At 37.1% G+C, this 18,668-nt stretch overlaps 1 protein-coding gene across 4 annotated transcripts in view; it reads left to right on the plus strand.

Annotated features, from left to right (window-relative positions):
* Positions 1-17,939, plus strand: part of MAEA (macrophage erythroblast attacher) — a 48,709-nt gene extending 30,770 nt beyond the window's left edge. For 3 of the 4 annotated variants that reach the window (XM_032109176.1, XM_032109174.1, XM_032109177.1), the window contains 6 exons: positions 3,994-4,116; positions 7,045-7,121; positions 13,158-13,266; positions 16,181-16,314; positions 17,009-17,204; positions 17,608-17,939. In XM_032109176.1, coding sequence (XP_031965067.1) covers positions 3,994-4,116; positions 7,045-7,121; positions 13,158-13,266; positions 16,181-16,314; positions 17,009-17,204; positions 17,608-17,703 — 735 coding nt within the window. In that variant the 3' untranslated portion in view covers positions 17,704-17,939. The remainder of the gene's footprint in view (positions 1-3,993; positions 4,117-7,044; positions 7,122-13,157; positions 13,267-16,180; positions 16,315-17,008; positions 17,205-17,607) is intronic. The other variant, XM_032109175.1, reaches the window with a different exon arrangement.
* Positions 17,940-18,668: the final 729 nt, after the last annotated feature.

Genomic DNA, 18,668 nt, shown 5'->3' on the forward strand with positions numbered 1-18,668 from the left:
AGTTTTCTTGATGAATTTGGAGCCACACATGTAGATCTGTTTTTTTCCAATTCACTGCTGAATTCCCTTAATTGTGCACTATCTAAAGTTACAGCCTTTGTTTGGCTTTAAATTCAGTTTAAATTCACATTTTGATATGTATTTGCCAGTTTGGTTCACAACTTTATAATAGACATAGCTGTATTTAATTTTAAATTCATGTGAAGCTTATATATCTGCCAGTTAAACTAAATTACCCTGCTGCCTTTATACATACCTTCTCATTATTTCATGGCTATTATTCTTCAAAACTTTCACTGTATTTTTGTGAATAATTTCTTCTTTTCTGTAACGCAACCACATAAATTCATTAAGTTCTGGACCCATTTTTGTTGTTCTCTTAGTTTTGGTGTTTCAGACTAGTGTTCGCTTTTGCTGCAGCCTTTCCCTCCAGTGAGGGCAGGCGCTGGAATCTCCTGAAAACAAGACTCTGCTAAGGAGAGCACCCTGGCAAGGAGTGAGATGCCCTGAGAGTTCAGCCCCTCAACTCCTGCTCATGCTTACCAGAGAGTCCAAAAGCTGTTCAGAGGAGGGGATGTGCATAAACATGCTTGAGATGTTCTTTACTAAGAACCCATCTGAACAAATAGGATACAGCTTTTATGTTGGCCAGGAGTACGTATCTAGTAATCATCATCATAAAGGCATCCTCATTCTTCATAGTATTTTATGCCTAATAATTGGAGTTCTGTGCAGAATCATAGGGTTGGTAACCTCCCTCCCTGGAGGCACTTGCAGCTTAAAAAGAAGCAGTGATATTTTAAAAGCTATATATATGTAAATCAGGCAGAGCACAGGGTGATGGATAGCTGTATTCTTGTTTAAATAAGTAGCTCTGCTTTCACTAAAGTGTCTTCAGCCTTCATGTGCAGTTTTCTCTAATAATAAATGTCTTTCTCTGGAGTTTTCACTGTTGTAATGGAATTAAATAGTTCTTCTATGATAAAGTTCACCCAGTGTTGAAATAGTTACCCTTCTGATACCTGGTTATTGACTGTTGTATAGACGGGAAACTAGTTTACTTTAGTCCAGTACTGGTTTTTTAAAGCAGAAATTATAAAATCCAGGTGGTACTTCCTGGTTTGTACTGTGCTCCCTCCTTGAGTGGGTAATTGTTGCTGATACTTAATGGAGTGAGTTCTCCTCCTTGAGACATTTGAGACTTTTCCAGTACAGTTGTAGAACTAAATGAAAGGTTCATGTAGATCAGTATTCCTGCCCAACCTCAGGTATTGTGTATTTGTAATCAAGTGATTTAGGCAAAGTTATATATAAAGGAGGCTAGAAAGTCTGTGCTAAGAATTATGGTTTGATCAAAGCACTGAAATAATCTGTGTGCAGGGTCGGGTTCTCCTTAGTTCTGCAGTACTGGCAGGAAAGTATTGCAACCCCTGTTGAAAGTGTGAAATGAAGAGAGACGTTAGTGTTGTAAAGAGGGTAATTAAGGAGTTAGAATTCCTTTTTAGTTTATATACAATTCAGAAAACGTTTGCCATGGTGCTGAATACTGTGTCATTTTGAGGGGGAGTGTGTGGTAACAGATTTCTTGCTTCTGCTTTTTCTGCACCTGCAAAATCAAGTGGCACTATTTCTCTAAAATTGTGTATTTACATTTAGTCAATTTTATATGTAAATTTTATAAGTGAGGCGCTTTGTAGCAGCCTCTTAAATCTTAATCCTGTTTTGGGAGCTGAGAAAGACAATGTTTCTGTATGGTCTGCAGCCTGTACTTTGAATTGCAGAATACTTTCAGAAAGCTATTCAGGATTGGGGTCTTAATGAGGATTTTTTTGACTGGAACATGAGATACTTACTACGAATGCTAAACTGGTTCCTGTCCATCCAAGATGAGGCAGATGAAGGAGTACTCCTGACTGGCCTGTGTAGAAGAGCTGTACTAGTTCTGGTTAATCCTCTGATACTCCTTTCTTCTGTTTCCTTAGTCCTAGCTAAGGAAGAAGCCCCAAGAGTAGGCACCACCAGAAAAGATAGGAAAGTATGATTGGAATAAAAAAAACCGGTGTGGCATGTGGGGTTTTTTAAGGTTTATTGCCTAATTGTGTCTTAGTATTTTTGTGGTTATCAGTCTGCATGATTAAGACTTCTAACTACGTCTAATCAAATGCAAAAGCTGTTTCTGTCTCTACAAAAGGATTTCTTAATGCCTTTTTTATATTGTTCCTTAACTTTCTATCGAGTCAACAGAGAAGAAAATCCTATTTATTGGTGCCATTTAAATGTAATTGTTAGTTCTGAAAGAAACTCTTTTAATTTAAAATGTTCTCCTCTGTTTTCTGGATACATACTGTCTATTTAATAGAGAAGGCTGCCAAGCTTTGACTTCTTTTGGCAACAGCAAATCAAATTAGCATTTCTGTTAAATAGAGCCTTTTTCATTTTAAGTTTTCAAAAGCAATGTAGAAATTCTCTTTTTATTTAAGAGTTTTGTCTGCCTCGGCAGCAATCGCAGTCTTTTTGCTCGTAGTAGAGGGTTGCTATACTAACACCTGATTGATACATACAGATAGCTGGGATTCTCTCACCAGCTCATGGGCTTGTAACAAATGCTGCCCTTATGCTTCTTTAATTTTTTTTTTTTGTAATGAAGCTTAAACTATAAAAAGCTAACAAATGAGATTAAACCAGTAATTTGTTTCTGCTTAGCAGATCCAGTCCTTTTTTGATGTAAAAGAAAATGCTTTTGCTTTAATTTGGTGTAAAAGCAAATGCTGTTCATTAAGAGGGCCCATAGCTCAAATAAGGTTGAGGGGGTATATGGAGATGTTATTGTTTGTAACTTAAATGGAATTGTCTTTCCACTCAGCAGCTGTATGGAATGCAAGCAAGATAATTAATATGACTGCATTATATGTCAAGCTACTTACACAGATGAGTTAATGGGCAAGAGGTATTTATATGGTCACCTTATCATGCACAGGGGAGTGATGCACTTTTCTTCCACTTGAGCATATAATCAGAAAAACTTCAGACCAGCAAAAAGATTCTCCTGTTCTTGTAGGAATACTTTAAAAATACTGTTGTGGAATAGGTTGGCATTCTTTCAGTCCATTTGCCAACACATTGCTAAAATACATTAATTTTTTTATCCCTGAGGGTATGGGAAGAGTCCATTAAAGTCCAATCTCAGTGGTGTTCTGTAAATTTTTAGCTGTCTGAATGCTGAGCTCAGTCTGACTTACCTGGATTTGATACCACTAGAGCTGCGGGAGGCCCTTTATTCTTTTGGTGATAAATGGTTTTGTTGCTATGATCATACAACCTATAGAATAAATGTTAATGTTTTGGTTTTCAATTTCAAGTAATGAAAGATTTAGTAAAAGCTGCAAGTTCTGCTGCACTTCAGAAATACATATGGCTTGTTTTAAGTTTCTGTAGATAACCGTTCTGATAACCCTAACATGATTTACTCCACTTTTCCAATAGTATTAGGCTTCCTGTATTTATAAGGAAAAACTGGCTAATGAAATGTAAGATGTGAATGTGATATAGCTGATGTTAGTTCTAGTTTTCAGCTTTGTCTCACAGAAGGTAGAACTTCTAAGACTTAAGTATATTCAGCTGTTCTGACAGCTGACAATGCCATCTTATTTCTGAGAATGGTTTTGTTCACTAGAGCTGTGGTAATATTTGTGATATTAAGCATGTCAGTTGCATAAAAGTCTGCAAGATTCTAGGTATAATCTTTAATATTTTTCTTTATTTTTTTGTTCTAGTTCTGTTATGTAACTAGACTCAGAGAGCTGTTGTCACTATCAGAACATTTCAGTCCTTGGAAATATCCTGTAATGTCTTTTTACAGTGAACAGTTCTAAAAACCAGAAGTCTTGAGAACAAAGTCTTTTGTATCTCTGTATTCCAGCTAAGTTGAAGAATTGCTGTGTCAAGTATGAGTACAATTTAACAAGACCTTCTTTCCTTTTTTGTTTTTTGAAGGACTTGGTAAATATTGAGATGTTTTTAACTGCTAAAGAAGTGGAAGAGTCATTGGAGAGACAAGAGACTATGACTTGCTTGGCTTGGTGTCATGACAACAAATCCAGACTCAGAAAAATGAAGGTATGAAAATGCAACATGTTCACATTTTGCTTAAACTATTTTCTAAACTAATTGGGTGCTGGATGTGGTTAATTTGTTTTAAACTACAGGTCTTGAATAAGGTCTTGTATAAAAGTAAGGACAGCACGTATAAAAATCTTCTTAAAAGGCATAGGTAGTTGGAGCTAAACAGGCTCAGAAATGTCAAACCTGGAAGTGAGTGATAGGTCATCTGGATTCAGTGTTGTCTCAACAAATTACGCTCAAGTAAAATACAATACTCGGTTTGGTGTAATTTGTAAACAAATAAATGCAGAAATACGTAGTGTCTTGATGCCTGTAAACTTACATTTATAACTCTGTACATCCTGGTGAGACTATAATTCAGTTTATATGTGAAGGTGTCTTACGAATGAGATTAATTGGTAATCTAAGAGAAATTTCATGCAGATTTTAGTCTTAGCAATTTTTAACTGTTGAATATAAGAAGATAAAACTTTAGAGTAAAGAACTAACTTGCTAACACACTAAATGTGTTTTTTTCAAAAACAAAAGCTGGAATCCAATCAAGTAATAAACACAAAAAGTCTTCCCCAAGCCATTGAGTACCATGAGCTGAACATGCTGTGTACTTGTTGCTATGCAGTCAGTTCAAATTTCCTTGTCTCCTAAATTATGCATTTCAAAACATGCTGTAATCTTTTATAGGGCTTGCAGAAATCTGTTTTTAACTGATATTAACCAAAATCCCTGCCTCCCTCAAAGATGTTTGTGTCTTATTTTTTTAAACTAAGCACTTTCTTTAACCAAAAATGTTTGAGTGCACTTAACAATAAGCAAAGAGTGACATTCTCTGTCACTCAGGGGCACCAAACTGAGAACGAGCCAAAGATGGGATGCAGAAGTAAATCGGCCAGTGATTACTCTAGAGAAAATGATGGTCTTGTTATGGAAACCATTAAAGGAAAACCAGAATTGGTATGTAAACCACATTGCATAATGATACTGCTAAAAAATCCCCCTCGTGTAATCTTAAAATGTTAAGTAATGTAAGAAATACAATCTGAACATTTTACTTTTTCATCACCAATTTTCAACAAGCAATAAGCAAGGGAAAAATCTTCCCCATCCTCTTTTTGAAAAACGAACTACAACAAAAATCTATTTCTGCAAGCCTTACGCTTTTTTCTTTTTCTTTTTCATTTCTTTTTGAATCAAACAAAAACCAAAGCTAAGGCTGTGAAAGATCAGAGTTGGAAGAAGATAAATTACTACGCTCCTTTTTAAAACACAAACATTTCTTCTGCTTCTAGTTGCTTAGCTACTCATCAGTGTTAATGCTCTAAAATCCCAGCCACCACCTACCTGAATGCAAGCCTTATCTAAAATCTGAAGTGTTTGGTGGCCTGGGAAGGCAGTCATGTAATCTTTACAGATGTGAGTGATCTGAAATCTTGAGAGCTGCTGTGGGATTGTTAAAAGGTATACAGTGTTGGAATGCATCATCTGATTGTCTAGGACTCTCTGCTTTAGTTACACTTTTCTGCAGAACCCATAGGGCCATTGGCTTGCACCTTAATTGAAAATTCATGTGTTTGTCATGTGGGTTTTGCTATGGAAATGTCTTAGCAAAATAGGAAGCCCTGGGATTCAGTATCATTAACCATTAAAAAGCTTGATCAGATTTTTAGTGGAAGCAAACTTCTTTAAAATTCTAGATGAGGGATTTGTGTAGCTTTGGATATCAAGGTTCTTTAAAATAGTCCTATTGAAAATCTCAGTATCATTTTCTGCTGAATCTGGGCTTGAGTACAGAAAAATGAATAGTTGGAAAATAATTTTTTCTGTTCCTTAAACAAGTAAGTTTTAACATATGACAGAATGCATCATTTTTATGTTAAAATGGCTTATGTTTTAAATCTTAAATAAGCAATTGTTGCAATTTGTGCATTAGTCACCCCAGGCAGCTAACTGATAGAAATTTGGAGTTGCTCAAATTCCTACTGAAGTCACTGAGGAATTTTGATATGACTATGCTGATGGACAATAAACAAAAGGCAACTATTCATTAGAAACATGGGTAAAGAAAAAAACGCTCAGCAAGTGGAGCGGAGGAACTCAGGGAGTAAAAATCCTTTACATGATTCAGAGCACTTTGGGTTTTCATTATTTTCGTAAGGTAATAAAACAGTTGACTGTGTCCCTATAAAGAAGCATAGTGATTTGTTCTTTTACGGGAGGTGGGAGAATCTTTTTATTTTTAATTCCACATATTCAAAGTTTTTTTATAGATTTTGTGAACTGGTGATGGAATTTGATTTAAAGGGACACTGTCAACTTCGTTAGGCTTCAAATTTTACCTTTTTCCCAAAACAGGTAAATGCCACTTGGTTTTCTTGTTTGAGACTTGTTTCCAGCATGGCTTTTAGATGTTTGACAAGAAGAGTGGGTTAGAAGCTTGAAGAAAGGGAGGGAGGGCATTGCAGCAACTTAAACTTTGTGCTGTTTTTTTTTTTTTAATATTGGGGTTTTTAAAAAACATTCAAAGGCTTGTTTCTTCCTTGGAGTCTTCTGGGTAGACCTGTCCAAATTATGACATAGCCCCAAACTACTGTTGAGTCTACTACTTTAAATTGTAAGAAAGTAAAAAGAAACCACCTATTACTCTCATTTGTGTCTCAGGTAACAATGCTTTCAGTCATTAGGAAAAAGTTCGTCCCTGCTGATGGGAGGCAAGAGGAGGAGGATTTTGTTTGCTTTTAGGGATTTCTTTGCTGATTTTGTCTGTAGAGTCAGCATTTCAGCTTTTTTTGCATGAATGCCTAAAAGCAAGCAAACAAGGTTGCATGTTATTAACACTTTCTTTTTTGTTGTGCACACACAGTCGTTAACAAACCACGCGGTGCAACTTTGGCACCATCTAAGACCCTGTCTTGTCTTTAATCTCAGAGCTGTCTGGAGTTCAGCCTAAGGATTCAGGAGTTCATTGAACTCATTCGACAGAACAAGAGACTGGATGCTGTGAGGTATGAAATTAGGATGCTTTCCAAACAATTTTTTTCTTAACAAGATGGTATTATGCTTCATTAGAAACATGTGACTATTGTTGCAACACCCAGAAGCCCTGTAAAGCCTGTGAAGGGTCTCGCCTGGTATTGTCATCAGTCTTGGGATTTAAGATGGGCTTGAATTTGTTTTAAAGGCAAAGTGCCATTCCACAGATGTGCCTTTTTAAAGAATTGATGTTGTCACTGAAACTCTGTATCTTCCTATTCTTCAAAATCAAGTTTTAGAAAATTAACCTGTTTTCAAAAGTAAATGGATTTTCTGGTGGCATATAATATGTAAATATATATTCACCCTTAACTAGTTTTCAAAAGGTACAGCTAGCTTCTCATGGCAATTCATTACAGTTTTAATCATCAAAAATACTAAAAGGTTAATGAAACCTTCATCTAAAGCTTTAACATTTCTATTTTGACTGAATTCTCTTCTGCTTTGCTATCTTCATTAAACTTTTTATTCTGCAAGTTACTTGCAAGACCGGGTTCACCTCCTGTATTGATGCCTAATTTAGAGTTCTGTGTGGTCATGGGTGGGAGAGGGATGAGCTGTGTTAGGTTTTCCTCACTCCCTTCCTCTGGCTCCAAATTAAGAAACCAACTCAATATCCATTTTCACCTCTTCTGAAGTAGTTCAGTGGGGATTGCAGGGGGAAAGTAACAACCCCCAGTGGGGCTGTGAATCAGTAACAGAAGTGGAGTCACACCTCAGCACTGCCTGACTTCAACCACAATACAGTTTTTCTGACAGTACTTTTTGTACCAGCACATGAAGCAATTTATACATCTGAGTTAATGGTCCTGATTTAAGGCGAAATAATGTTCCAGGATAACACAGGAAACTAGTCCTGCTGAAATAAGTAGAATTTTGATACTGGGACAAAGAAATGTGTTGATAATTTGATAAGCAGTGACCTTGCCAGTGCCAAAGTACAGTGCAGCTGGCAGAGCTAGTGGAGCTTACATGTGCCCAAGGGAGGGAGTACTCACAGCGAGTTCTTTTTTTGTAAGAATATTTAAACCTAAAGAGAGGTGAGAAGTTCATGGCCAGACCTGAAGCTTTGCTGATGCATCCTGATGACAACACTGTTGCCACATAATATTTCTATGTTAAGGAAGTTGCAAGTTCTGCTGCCTTTAAACCCAAACTAGGTACTTCAGAAATTGAAACTTACATTTGTGGCAGAGCTGATATTTTGGTCAGAGCAGCACAGATGTACAGAAAAGTATCATAATGTATGCACAGACTGAAAACATTCTAGCATATTCCCAAGTGTAGATGGAGAAGCTCTCCTGCAGGGCAAAGTTTTAGGGTTAATTTCAGGTTTTATTTTTAATTTCATTCAAAGCATGGCTTGCTTTGAGCTAATATCATTCCTACTTTGCCCTACTTGCACTTAAATTGTCTTTGCTCTGGTCCTAGCCAATGCAAATGTGCAATCTGATAAACTCCAGCTAATTTTAATGTTAATAATTAAAACCAAACATAATAATTAAAAACAAAACCTACAAGCTAGCATTTAGATATGTGCACTTACCCTTTGATAGAATTATCAAATCCTAAGGAATTGTCAAGTACTTAAGAAAAGGATGAAAGAGACTCAACTCCATTGTCTGTCTTCTGAAGCCCATGGTGCTCTTTATATCAAATGAATACTGTGCCTTTAGCTTTATTCTCAGTTTGTTTCTTTGCCAAGTGTGCAGTCATGCATCTTAACAATGAGTAGTCCATGCTCTAAAAACTATTTTCTTTGAGCTACAGCTTCCTTATGTAGCGTGGAAACCAGAGGGCAGGCACAGAGCTGAAATAAGGAAATAGGCTGAGAACTGGGACAAAGCAGATAAGGTCCTTCTGTATTTTATTGTTACTGGATATTTGTTTCCCTCTCGTCCCTCTTCCACATCAGAAGTGGTAAAATTTGCAAGCTGTCAGCCCTCAAGAGGACACAGCATGCTTTGTGTGGAATAACCTGTATTCCTGAAGTCTCTGAGGTTTACAACTTAGAGCTCCTGTCTATATTGCAAACAAGACATCCCTATTATCCCTACTGACTGTTGGTAAGGGTGAAATGTGCATATTCCATATACCTGCTGAAATTCAGGGTTGACATAGATTTTATACTTGGCAATTATAACCTGCCAGTCGTGGCAATGCTGCTTTAACTTCATAACCAATTGTAAAAGGAAAAGGAGCTATGGAAGTCTTTCTGTATCTTAATTTACTCCTTTCTAGCAAGATGAGTTTTGATTATTCTGTACATTCAGACTTCAACATCTCAATGCTTCCTTTCCATAATGGGGCTTTAAAAATGTAAGCTTTTACCATTGTGTTCTACTTTGTTTCAAAGTAAATAAGTAATGAATAAGGGAATACATTTTGGGGAGGTGTGGCATAAATCTCATTGCTTCTAGCAAACCCTTGCAACTTGTGGTTTTATTAGCTTGCTTCTGTTAAGTGCCTGCAGCAGGATTCTTTCAGTATTGTGTCCATGGTGCAATAAATAGGTCAGGCATCCATTAGAAAGCAAAGAAAGGGGCTGTTTACCAAGGAGTTTCCTGTATGAGTGGAACTGGGGGAACTGACATTTTGTTGAAATGCAGCTGGTGTTTAAATAAGTTTGAAAGCTTCTGCTGCCTGCTGAGAACCTCTGAAGCGACATTGCTTTTACATTAAAATTGATGTGCACTTTAAAATTACACATCTTATTAAGTAAGTGTTTGAATTTGTGTAGCTTTTTAGAATGAGTACAAACAGACTTTCCTCTAAGGTACCTTATCAGAGTAGCCTTGAAAATGCAAGTTTCAAGAATGTAAAAAACTGTTCTTGAATAGAAAGAGTAAATCTATTAAGCTTAAATATAACACAAAGTTTTTTGCTAATATCATTAGCCTTTAACTCTCAGTCTCTAGGGTTTTTTGTCAAATTTGTGCCTACTACAGTAACAATGAATGACTGACACCAATTTCACACTTTAGGAGCTCTCACTAATTTCATTCTGGGAAATCTGACAGGATTCTGATATTTTGCTCTTAGGCAATGCCAGAGAGACACAAAGTTCTCAGCTAAAAGCTCAACAAAACATCATGTGCACTTCTTGTTCTAGGACTACAAAGGATGAAAAGGAGTAAATAAGAGCTGATGGTGGGCAAAGTTAGGAGAAAATGGCTACAGTCTATCACTTTAGTCAACTTCTCTCCTACAAGGATGAATGAACACTTTACTTTTTTGGTGGGGTGGGGTTGAACAGGGGTATAAAAATAATAAAACTTTTGAGCACTTTGAGTATAAATTCTGCAGATTGTCATAAGGATCTGAGATAAAGGCATTCAGGCATTGGCCAAAAATCAGAGTAGAAACAAGTCCTTTCTTGATAACACCTTATATTTGTGTTCAATTATTGCTACTGTCCAATAAATATGTTCATTTTTATATTCATGCATATGTAGATATATAAGCTGTACATTGCAAATGTGTATCCTTTTGTAGCAATTTAATGTACTATTAGTGAACTGTAGGTCTTCAAGTCTTTGTAAATATTTGTCAAGTACAATAGCTCAGCTGTACCTGCGTGGGCTGGAGGAACACACAAAAGAAGATGGACTTCGTCCTCGCAGAGTTTACAGAATCATTCTGGGATTCAAAAAACAAAATTTTCTGCCTATTACTTAGATATGTCACAGGAATTTAGTTAGTAGATTCAGGGAAGGGTCTATTGTCAGGATTTTAAAAATACTGCCTAGAAAAATTTAGCTCCCTGCTTTAGCTATAGTGACTCGTATGTGCTAACGGTGGTAAAGACATTGCAATTAAGCATTGTAGTGTTCACATAGACCTCCAGGAGCATAACAACACTTGCACAGAGGTGGAAATAGCTGAATGACAAGGAAAGGGGTGAATAATGGCATGAGAGCAAATAAGGTGTTACTTCACTGTTGTGTATTCCCAAGTAACTTACAGTACTGTGTCTTGCCTCCCAATCTAAAAAAGATTTGAGTGCTATGAATTAATGAACTTGCTTCACCTTTGAAAGATATCTTGCTCCATTTTAATTTTTCAGTGTTGGCTTTCAGTGGATCAAGTTTAGCCATAGCATGCAGACCTTGTGGGAAAGCTTCCTTGTTTTTCTTTAAAGAACACAGGAGGGAGGGAGAGTCAGGAGATGAAGGCTAACTAACACAAGGTCACTTTGGAAAACCTAACTCATTCTGGCTGAACCCAAAACAGCCACCACATCCCAGTGTGTTCAGTATTTTGCAAGTGATGGAAGGCTGATGGCCTGGCAGGGAGGAGAACCTCAGTATTGACCAGGCTGGTGAAAACTGAAGTGTCACTTCTGTTTTACAATCACAGAACATAACTGCACTCTAATCAGTTCTTTTGAGAAGATTTTTTTTTTCCCTTTTATCTCTCGTGCATGCACAGATAGTAATTTAACTGGTAGACCTGAATTTTTTGGTTTGCCTAATCTTTGTTTTCAAAAGCTCTTGATTTCATCTGCAGCTCTCCACTGTTATTTTAGCTTTCTTCCAGTGTGTCCAGGCTGTCTCTTCTCTCAGGCCAGGGACTTTGTGCTTCTGCCCTCCTAACAGTAATCACCTGGGGAACAATGTTTACATTCCTGAATTGCTCACCCAGCATAGGAAATTGGGTGGAAACAGTCTGTCCTACATAACTTCCATTGCTTCCTGGCTTGGGTGGGAGAGGAAGTGGGAGTACTGAAACACTGCTAAAGAGACTGTTCTCATGGTATTGATGACCTCAGTGCAGTAGCCAAATTCAGAACTGGAGAAAGAAACAACTTACTTAGGTTTTCTTATTCAAGCCATGGGCATATTGAAAATATTGTCTATTCCTAAAAGTAATTTAGGAATTAGTAAAAGACTCTTCAAAAGTTAAAAAAGAGCAAACTCTTACTAGAGTACTTGAGAGATGGCTTGGTATCTTCTCCATAATAAAAACTCTGCAAAAGTCACAGCATAGGGAAAACTTCCCTACACTTAGCAATGCCAGATATTCAGTATAATGCTGGTTCCGTACCCAGCCCACTGTGCTACATCTGTGCAGCACTGAGAGCAGGAGCTTTTAGCAGAAATGCTGAACTAATCATGCAGCTTAAAGGCTGAAGGGTTTTCCTGCACACTTACAGTCCAGCTTGAGAATTACTGATCTTGGGAAGACTAGGCTGGGGAAACTTTCATATAGGGTTTTTAAGTAGTTGAATATCCTTATAATCTGGTAATAATTTTGTGGTTTTGTACTATTTACTGAAAAATATTAAAATTTGTATTTTTGATTTAAATGTTTCTGGTAATACAATAATACTATTTCAAATATCAAAGCTTTCAGCCATGTGTGTGTCCCTTACCATCTGTATGTGTTAAAGTATAAAAATTTATACTAAAGTTCTAATTAATTTTTTTTCTTGGCTAAAAAAAGTGCTCTTAACAAAGTGTTTCCTATTACATTGCCCTACAATTTCTTGTACTCTGCGCAGAAAGTGATATTGTCTTCTAGCCTGTATACCTGCTCCCAAAAAGTCATTTATTCAAAATAAACATTGCCCCAAATGTCAGTATAAACAAGGCAGATACTTGAACACTCTTGATGTGTAATGGGTCTGGAACAGCTGATGTTCAGACTGCCTTTTTCTCACTTGTGAGTGTACGCCAGAGGAATGTCATACACGGAGCCTGCATGAGCAGAGACATTTCTTCTAATAATCATGGTTGTTTTAGTTCTAGGTGAGGCAAGACTTCACACTACTATAAAAAGATTCTGGTTTCTAAGAAATTGCAGTGTAAAAATGCTAATTCTTAGTCATTCTTGCATTCCCATTTGCAGGATGTGTTTTTTCAAGTCCTTTAAATGTACATAGAGCAGTCTTGGAGTTCACATACTGAGAGCAGAATCTAGAGGTTTTCTCCCATCTTCCATAATTAAGTAAATTTACTTGATTTGGAAACAAGGCTGTCTAATAAAGTATCAATTCTCTATTTCAGACATGCAAGAAAGCACTTCAGTCAGGCTGAGGGGAGCCAGCTGGATGAGGTTCGACAGGTGATGGGAATGTTGGCCTTTCCTTCAGACACTCATATCTCTCCCTATAAGGTAACATGCTGCTTGAAATTCAGTGCTACAACACAGTATTAAAACAGATGTTTCAGTTCTTTTTTCACCACAGGAAAATGCATTGATAATATCAAGATAAATGTTTTTTTTTTAATTTTACTTCCTAAATTCCGCCTTTGTAAGAGTTCTTAATTTTAGTAACCAGTCCTTGTACATTAATCCAGAAAGTATTTGTATTGTTTCAGTGGAATTGTAGTACTAACATGGATTCACACTGAGCTAGGCTTACCATAAGCCCAGCACTAGAGATCTGTGGGGCTGGGAGCACAATAATTGAATATACAGCAAGAGGCAGAAGATGGGGAAGTACAAAGAAAAAAAAAAAAAGAGTCTTGTTCAACATACAAAACTGTAGCTTTAATACACCAGCAGCAGTTCTTAATTCTACTTCTCACATTACTGTTGTTGCAGTGATTGGCATGAAGAAAGGAAAGATGATTTGAATGATCTGAAAGCAATATTTTTGGTCCTTAAAATAAGTGTTCATTTATTTGGATTATGCAAATTAATGTAGATATTAGTGGTAATATCTACATCTAAATTTAAATAAAGCAAAATTCATAGGTAGCTACTGTTTCTACAGTCTGAGTTCTGTGGTCATGTGCTAATTCACTTCTTTTTAACTTGGCTTTGGAGGCAGAAGGTAGAGAAGAGTTGAGTTGTCAAAGCAAGACAAGAATTCCATGAAATGCCAAGCCATTATGTGGCAGTGCCAGTATAAACACATTTTCTAAACATGATGATGAAGTCATGGTTTAACAAAACAAACACACAAAAAACCCCTGAAATGAACAACCCGCAGAATTAATATGAATTTCTTTGCTTATCCCAGAGTCTTAGAAGGATCCTGGTATTTTACATGCTTGATTTGATCTGAGCTATGAGCATAAATGATAGATGTGTTAGAAGACTGGGTGTAAGATAGAGCTTATCATTATTTTAGTAGTTCGAAAGAAACAGACAGGAAATAAAAATCCTGTCTTTTATTCTAAGGGCTAGTTTGGGGGGAGTGTTTTAATGAGGGAGAACAAGGAGAAAAGGCTAGGATTCTTTCATGTACAACCATACAATGAGAACAAATTCCCTGATACTTATGGATATGACTTAAAACATTCTAGTTTATGGAAGTTAAGTTTTGAATTCTCTAATAATTACCTAGTTCAACACAATCACAGAGCGTGTTTTGAGTTACCTTTAGTATCTTCACTATGAGTTCTGTGCATAAATGGCTTCCTAAAATGCCTTTAAGTAAATTCTTCTTAAATCTGTGACAAAGTTTGTGAGATCCTATCTCTAAGCAACTGATTTTTATTAATCCAAGGAAAAAAGCATCTTCTGTAACCAATGAATAGAACTTTCTCTGGCTTTTCCTCTTTCAGGACTTTAAGGAAAATGTTTACTATTGTGGCAAAACAAGCTACTTTCTTTTGATATCCCTTGAACAATCTTATGTCACTGTGCCTTCCATTAGACCAGATTTCTTGGAGCCCAATCCAACCTGTCCTTGAACCAGAGAATCATTGAATTGTTAAGGTTGGAAAAGGTCTCTGAGATCATGCAGTCCAACCATCAACCCAGCACCACCACTAAACCATGTCCTCATCTGCTGTGTCCACATGGTTTTCTCCAGGCTAAGCACCCCCAGCTCCCTCAGCTGCTCGTCATCAGACTTGTGCTCCAGACCCTTCCCCAGCTCTGTGCCCTTCTCTGGACTCACTCCAGCCCCTCAGTGTCCTCCTTCTTGTGAGGGGCCTGAAACTGAACACAGGACTTGAGGTGTGACCTCAGCAGTGCCAGGTTCTAGGGATGGGACATGCACAGCCTCTCTGGGCAGCCTGGTCCAGTATCTCACCACCCTGACAGCAAAGAGCTTCTTGCTAATATCCAATCTAACCCTGCTTTCTTTCAGTTTGAAGCCATTCCCCTTGTCCTGTCATTCCATAGCCTTGTCAGAAGTCCTTCTCCAGTTCTCATGTAGTACCTTTAGGTACTGGAAGGTGCTGTAAGGTGTCCCCAGATTGTTCCTCCTTGTTCCCTCAAAGCATAGCATGCACAGTTGACAATATGATCAATGCAATACATTACAATGTGTATAATACCTATGTGACAAATATTATATAAAGGTAAATAAATATTGTCACTCCTCATGACCAAAGTGCAGGTTATGGATACAAAGGATGAGAAAGAAAGGATTAGGTGTCTGCCTGTATAGATGACACTAGGTATATTTCCAAAGGATCTTCACTTCCTACGTGACTCTTTCACAGCATTGCTTTTAGGGTTCAATATATCTGTGACCTGTGGGTTTAGTTCTTACTTCCATGGAAAGAAAAATCCTGTCTTTAATTACTATTCCCTGACTTTTAGGTAACACACACACCATTATAGAATTTTGTCTCTGAGTAGCTTATGTAAGCTTTCTCTAACCTGGGGTTGTGCCAACTTCTTCAATTTGAAATCTTTTTACAAAATTCTGTAAATATTATATATTGTAAATGATTATCAGCAGAATTAGCCTGACGTGATTTAAAAACAATTCTGACTTTCTGATGTTAATGGTTCGGAGGCTGTGGAGTACTAATGTTGTTTCCTAAGTAGTCCAGTATTCTAGGAAACTAAATGGAAGAAGTAACCTCACCAAGATTTATATACCTTGATTAGAACATCTGGAGATTGAAGGGAGATTGAATATTGCTCCAGCTATTTTAAATAATACTAGATTTAATAAAGTAATGTTAAAAGGTACTTCTTAAACATTATGCATCGGGGTGGTCCACTTCTGTTTTGTGATGGGTTTGCTTGAGTGAGTTTTGCACAGTTTGCTACTCCCAGGCTTTTGCTCCCTGGGACAATTAGATTGAAAGCAACTTATAGTTGTGTTGTTTTTTAACAGGATCTCTTGGACCCTGCTCGATGGAGAATGCTGATCCAACAGTTTAGATATGATAACTACAGACTACATCAGCTGGGAAACAATTCTGTTTTTACTATAACACTCCAGGCAGGCCTTTCAGCTATAAAAACACCGTATCCTTCAATGCAGATATTACTGGGAGTGAAAAAAAGCCTTGTGGGGGTTTATTTTTGGCTTATGGATGCTTTTCAGAGAGTTTAAATAAGAAATGTGACACTTCAATATTTTTGCTCATGAGTTGTTCAGATGGAGTATGAATTGGTCACTATTAAATTAAAGGGAGGTAATAATAAATAGCATTGTGGTTTAAGAAGAAGGCATGCCCAAACAAAAATTTTCAGGTAAAATGTAACATTGTGATTGGTTTGGCTGTTTTTCACGTGTCTTAAATCAGTGAATATGCCTGCAAGGGTTAGTGAGCTGGGTCACAATTACTGGTTTTTAAGCACTGAAACACAAACTTACCTGGCAGGTTTTATGTAAATATTCAAAAATATCTGCATCCTTTGAAATTTTATTGGGTTTGCTGCACACTGTGTTGTGCTGGAGAAGGGCTGGTGCTGGAGTGCTACACCTCAGAAGCTTTACCTGTGCAGGCCGCCAGATACGTGTGGTTCTTTCTTGTTCCTAGAAACAAAGCAAACCCTTGATTCTTGTATGTACACATTAAACTTGAATTAAATATTCCTGTGCATTCTGTCACCTGGGCTCTGTTGGCACAGCTGACGATCTTTTAAGATTTCCCATACAATGGGAAATTAATTATGGTTTCACTGTGGCGATTGTTCCCTAACTTGCTGTTAACAGACAGTGTTATAAAGAGGATGGGAGCTCAAAAAACCCCGACTGCCCTGTGTGTAGCAAATCCCTGAACAAGCTGGCTCAGCCCCTGCCGATGGCACATTGTGCCAACTCCCGACTAGTCTGCAAGATTTCGGGGGATGTAATGAACGAAAATAATCCTCCTATGATGTTACCAAATGGATATGTCTATGGATACAATGTAAGTGTTGGAGTCAATGGCTTGCTGAAGGCTAAAATAGCAGTGGTTTAGAATAACTTGCTAGATTAAAATAAGAGCTTATAAACTTAGTCAGAAGCTAGAAAAATACTTCTTGCAGTAATGTTTTTTTAAGGACTGTATATTTAGCTGCTTAAATTGCTCTTAATGAAGACATATTAATGGTCACATACCTAACTATGTGAATTTGTAACATGAGATCAAATGGCATTGGAAATCTTTCCCTCCAGAGTGCAATAATGTAGAATAAATAACTTCTGGGGGCAAAGATGTTTTGACCTCAGACCACAATATTTTTTTAAATTAAAAATTCATTTCCTAAACAGTTCAGCAATGCTTTGAGTTACTGTTGTGAATATTATCTTTTGGTTTCATTCTTTTTCAGTCTCTGCTTTCTATTCGTCAAGATGACAAAGTAATTTGCCCAAGAACCAAAGAAGTCTTCAACTTCTCACAAGCTGAGAAAGTCTACATCATGTAGGTCCGTAAAACACATGATGAAGTGCCGCTGGAATTTTGACACAGTGTATCTTGGCATACCCTGTAAAGGGGGGGGCCTTAATGTGTGGCAAAGAAGCAAAACCTGCCACCTTGGGGAGCAGACCTGTCGGTGGCATTATTGTTTCTTGCGACCAAAGATCAATGAGCAACAATAAACACTCTTGAAACGAGGAAAAAAAAAAAAGAGAGGAATTATGACTTAAGTTTGTACTTGAATAAAAAACACAAAAACAAATTTTGATTGTTAAGGTTTTGTAACATAAGGTCAAAAATTGGACTCTTCTCAAAGAAAAGTACTTTCATCTTCTAAAGGATAGCTTTCTTTAAAGATGGACACTTGCACTGGGGGAAAAGTTACAACAGATTTGAAATGAAATCCATTTTTTTTCCCTCTTTTTCACAATTGTCCAAGACCCTTTTGTTATCAAAGATCTCAATACTACCAATGTATTCTCCTTTAAACTCCTCTTTGCCTTCTTTATGATCCTCTGGTGAAGTCATCCTGAACATGAATGATATAACTTATTTCCATGGGAAGATATTTTTGATGTCTTTGACACAAGGTGGCTTCTCTGGAGGATCAAATAGAGACTGGTTTGAAGGAGTATGAAGTCTTTTTCCAAACCCAAATATTTTAAGGAGGTTGCATAAATATCAAGAAGAACTCAGAACATTTCAGGCAAAATCCAATGCTTGTTTAAATGTTCTTTTTCCAGTCTACCATAGTGTTAAAGTCCTTCTAAAGTTATTAGTTATGTGCATAGGGTTCAATATGAAATCATTAGTGCTACTGCCTTATTTCTTGCTTTGAGAATGTACTCACATGACAATGAGCTGGTATTCTTAAGTGTTGGGCGAAGTTTCTGAAGATGCCTTGCAGGATGACTACATAATTCTAGGGTCTAAATAGTATTCATTACTGAAACTAATAGTTCAATTTTAACA

The sequence above is a fragment of the Corvus moneduloides genome, chromosome 5 (assembly GCF_009650955.1).
Source record: "Corvus moneduloides isolate bCorMon1 chromosome 5, bCorMon1.pri, whole genome shotgun sequence".
Taxonomy (NCBI): Eukaryota; Metazoa; Chordata; class Aves; order Passeriformes; family Corvidae; genus Corvus; species Corvus moneduloides.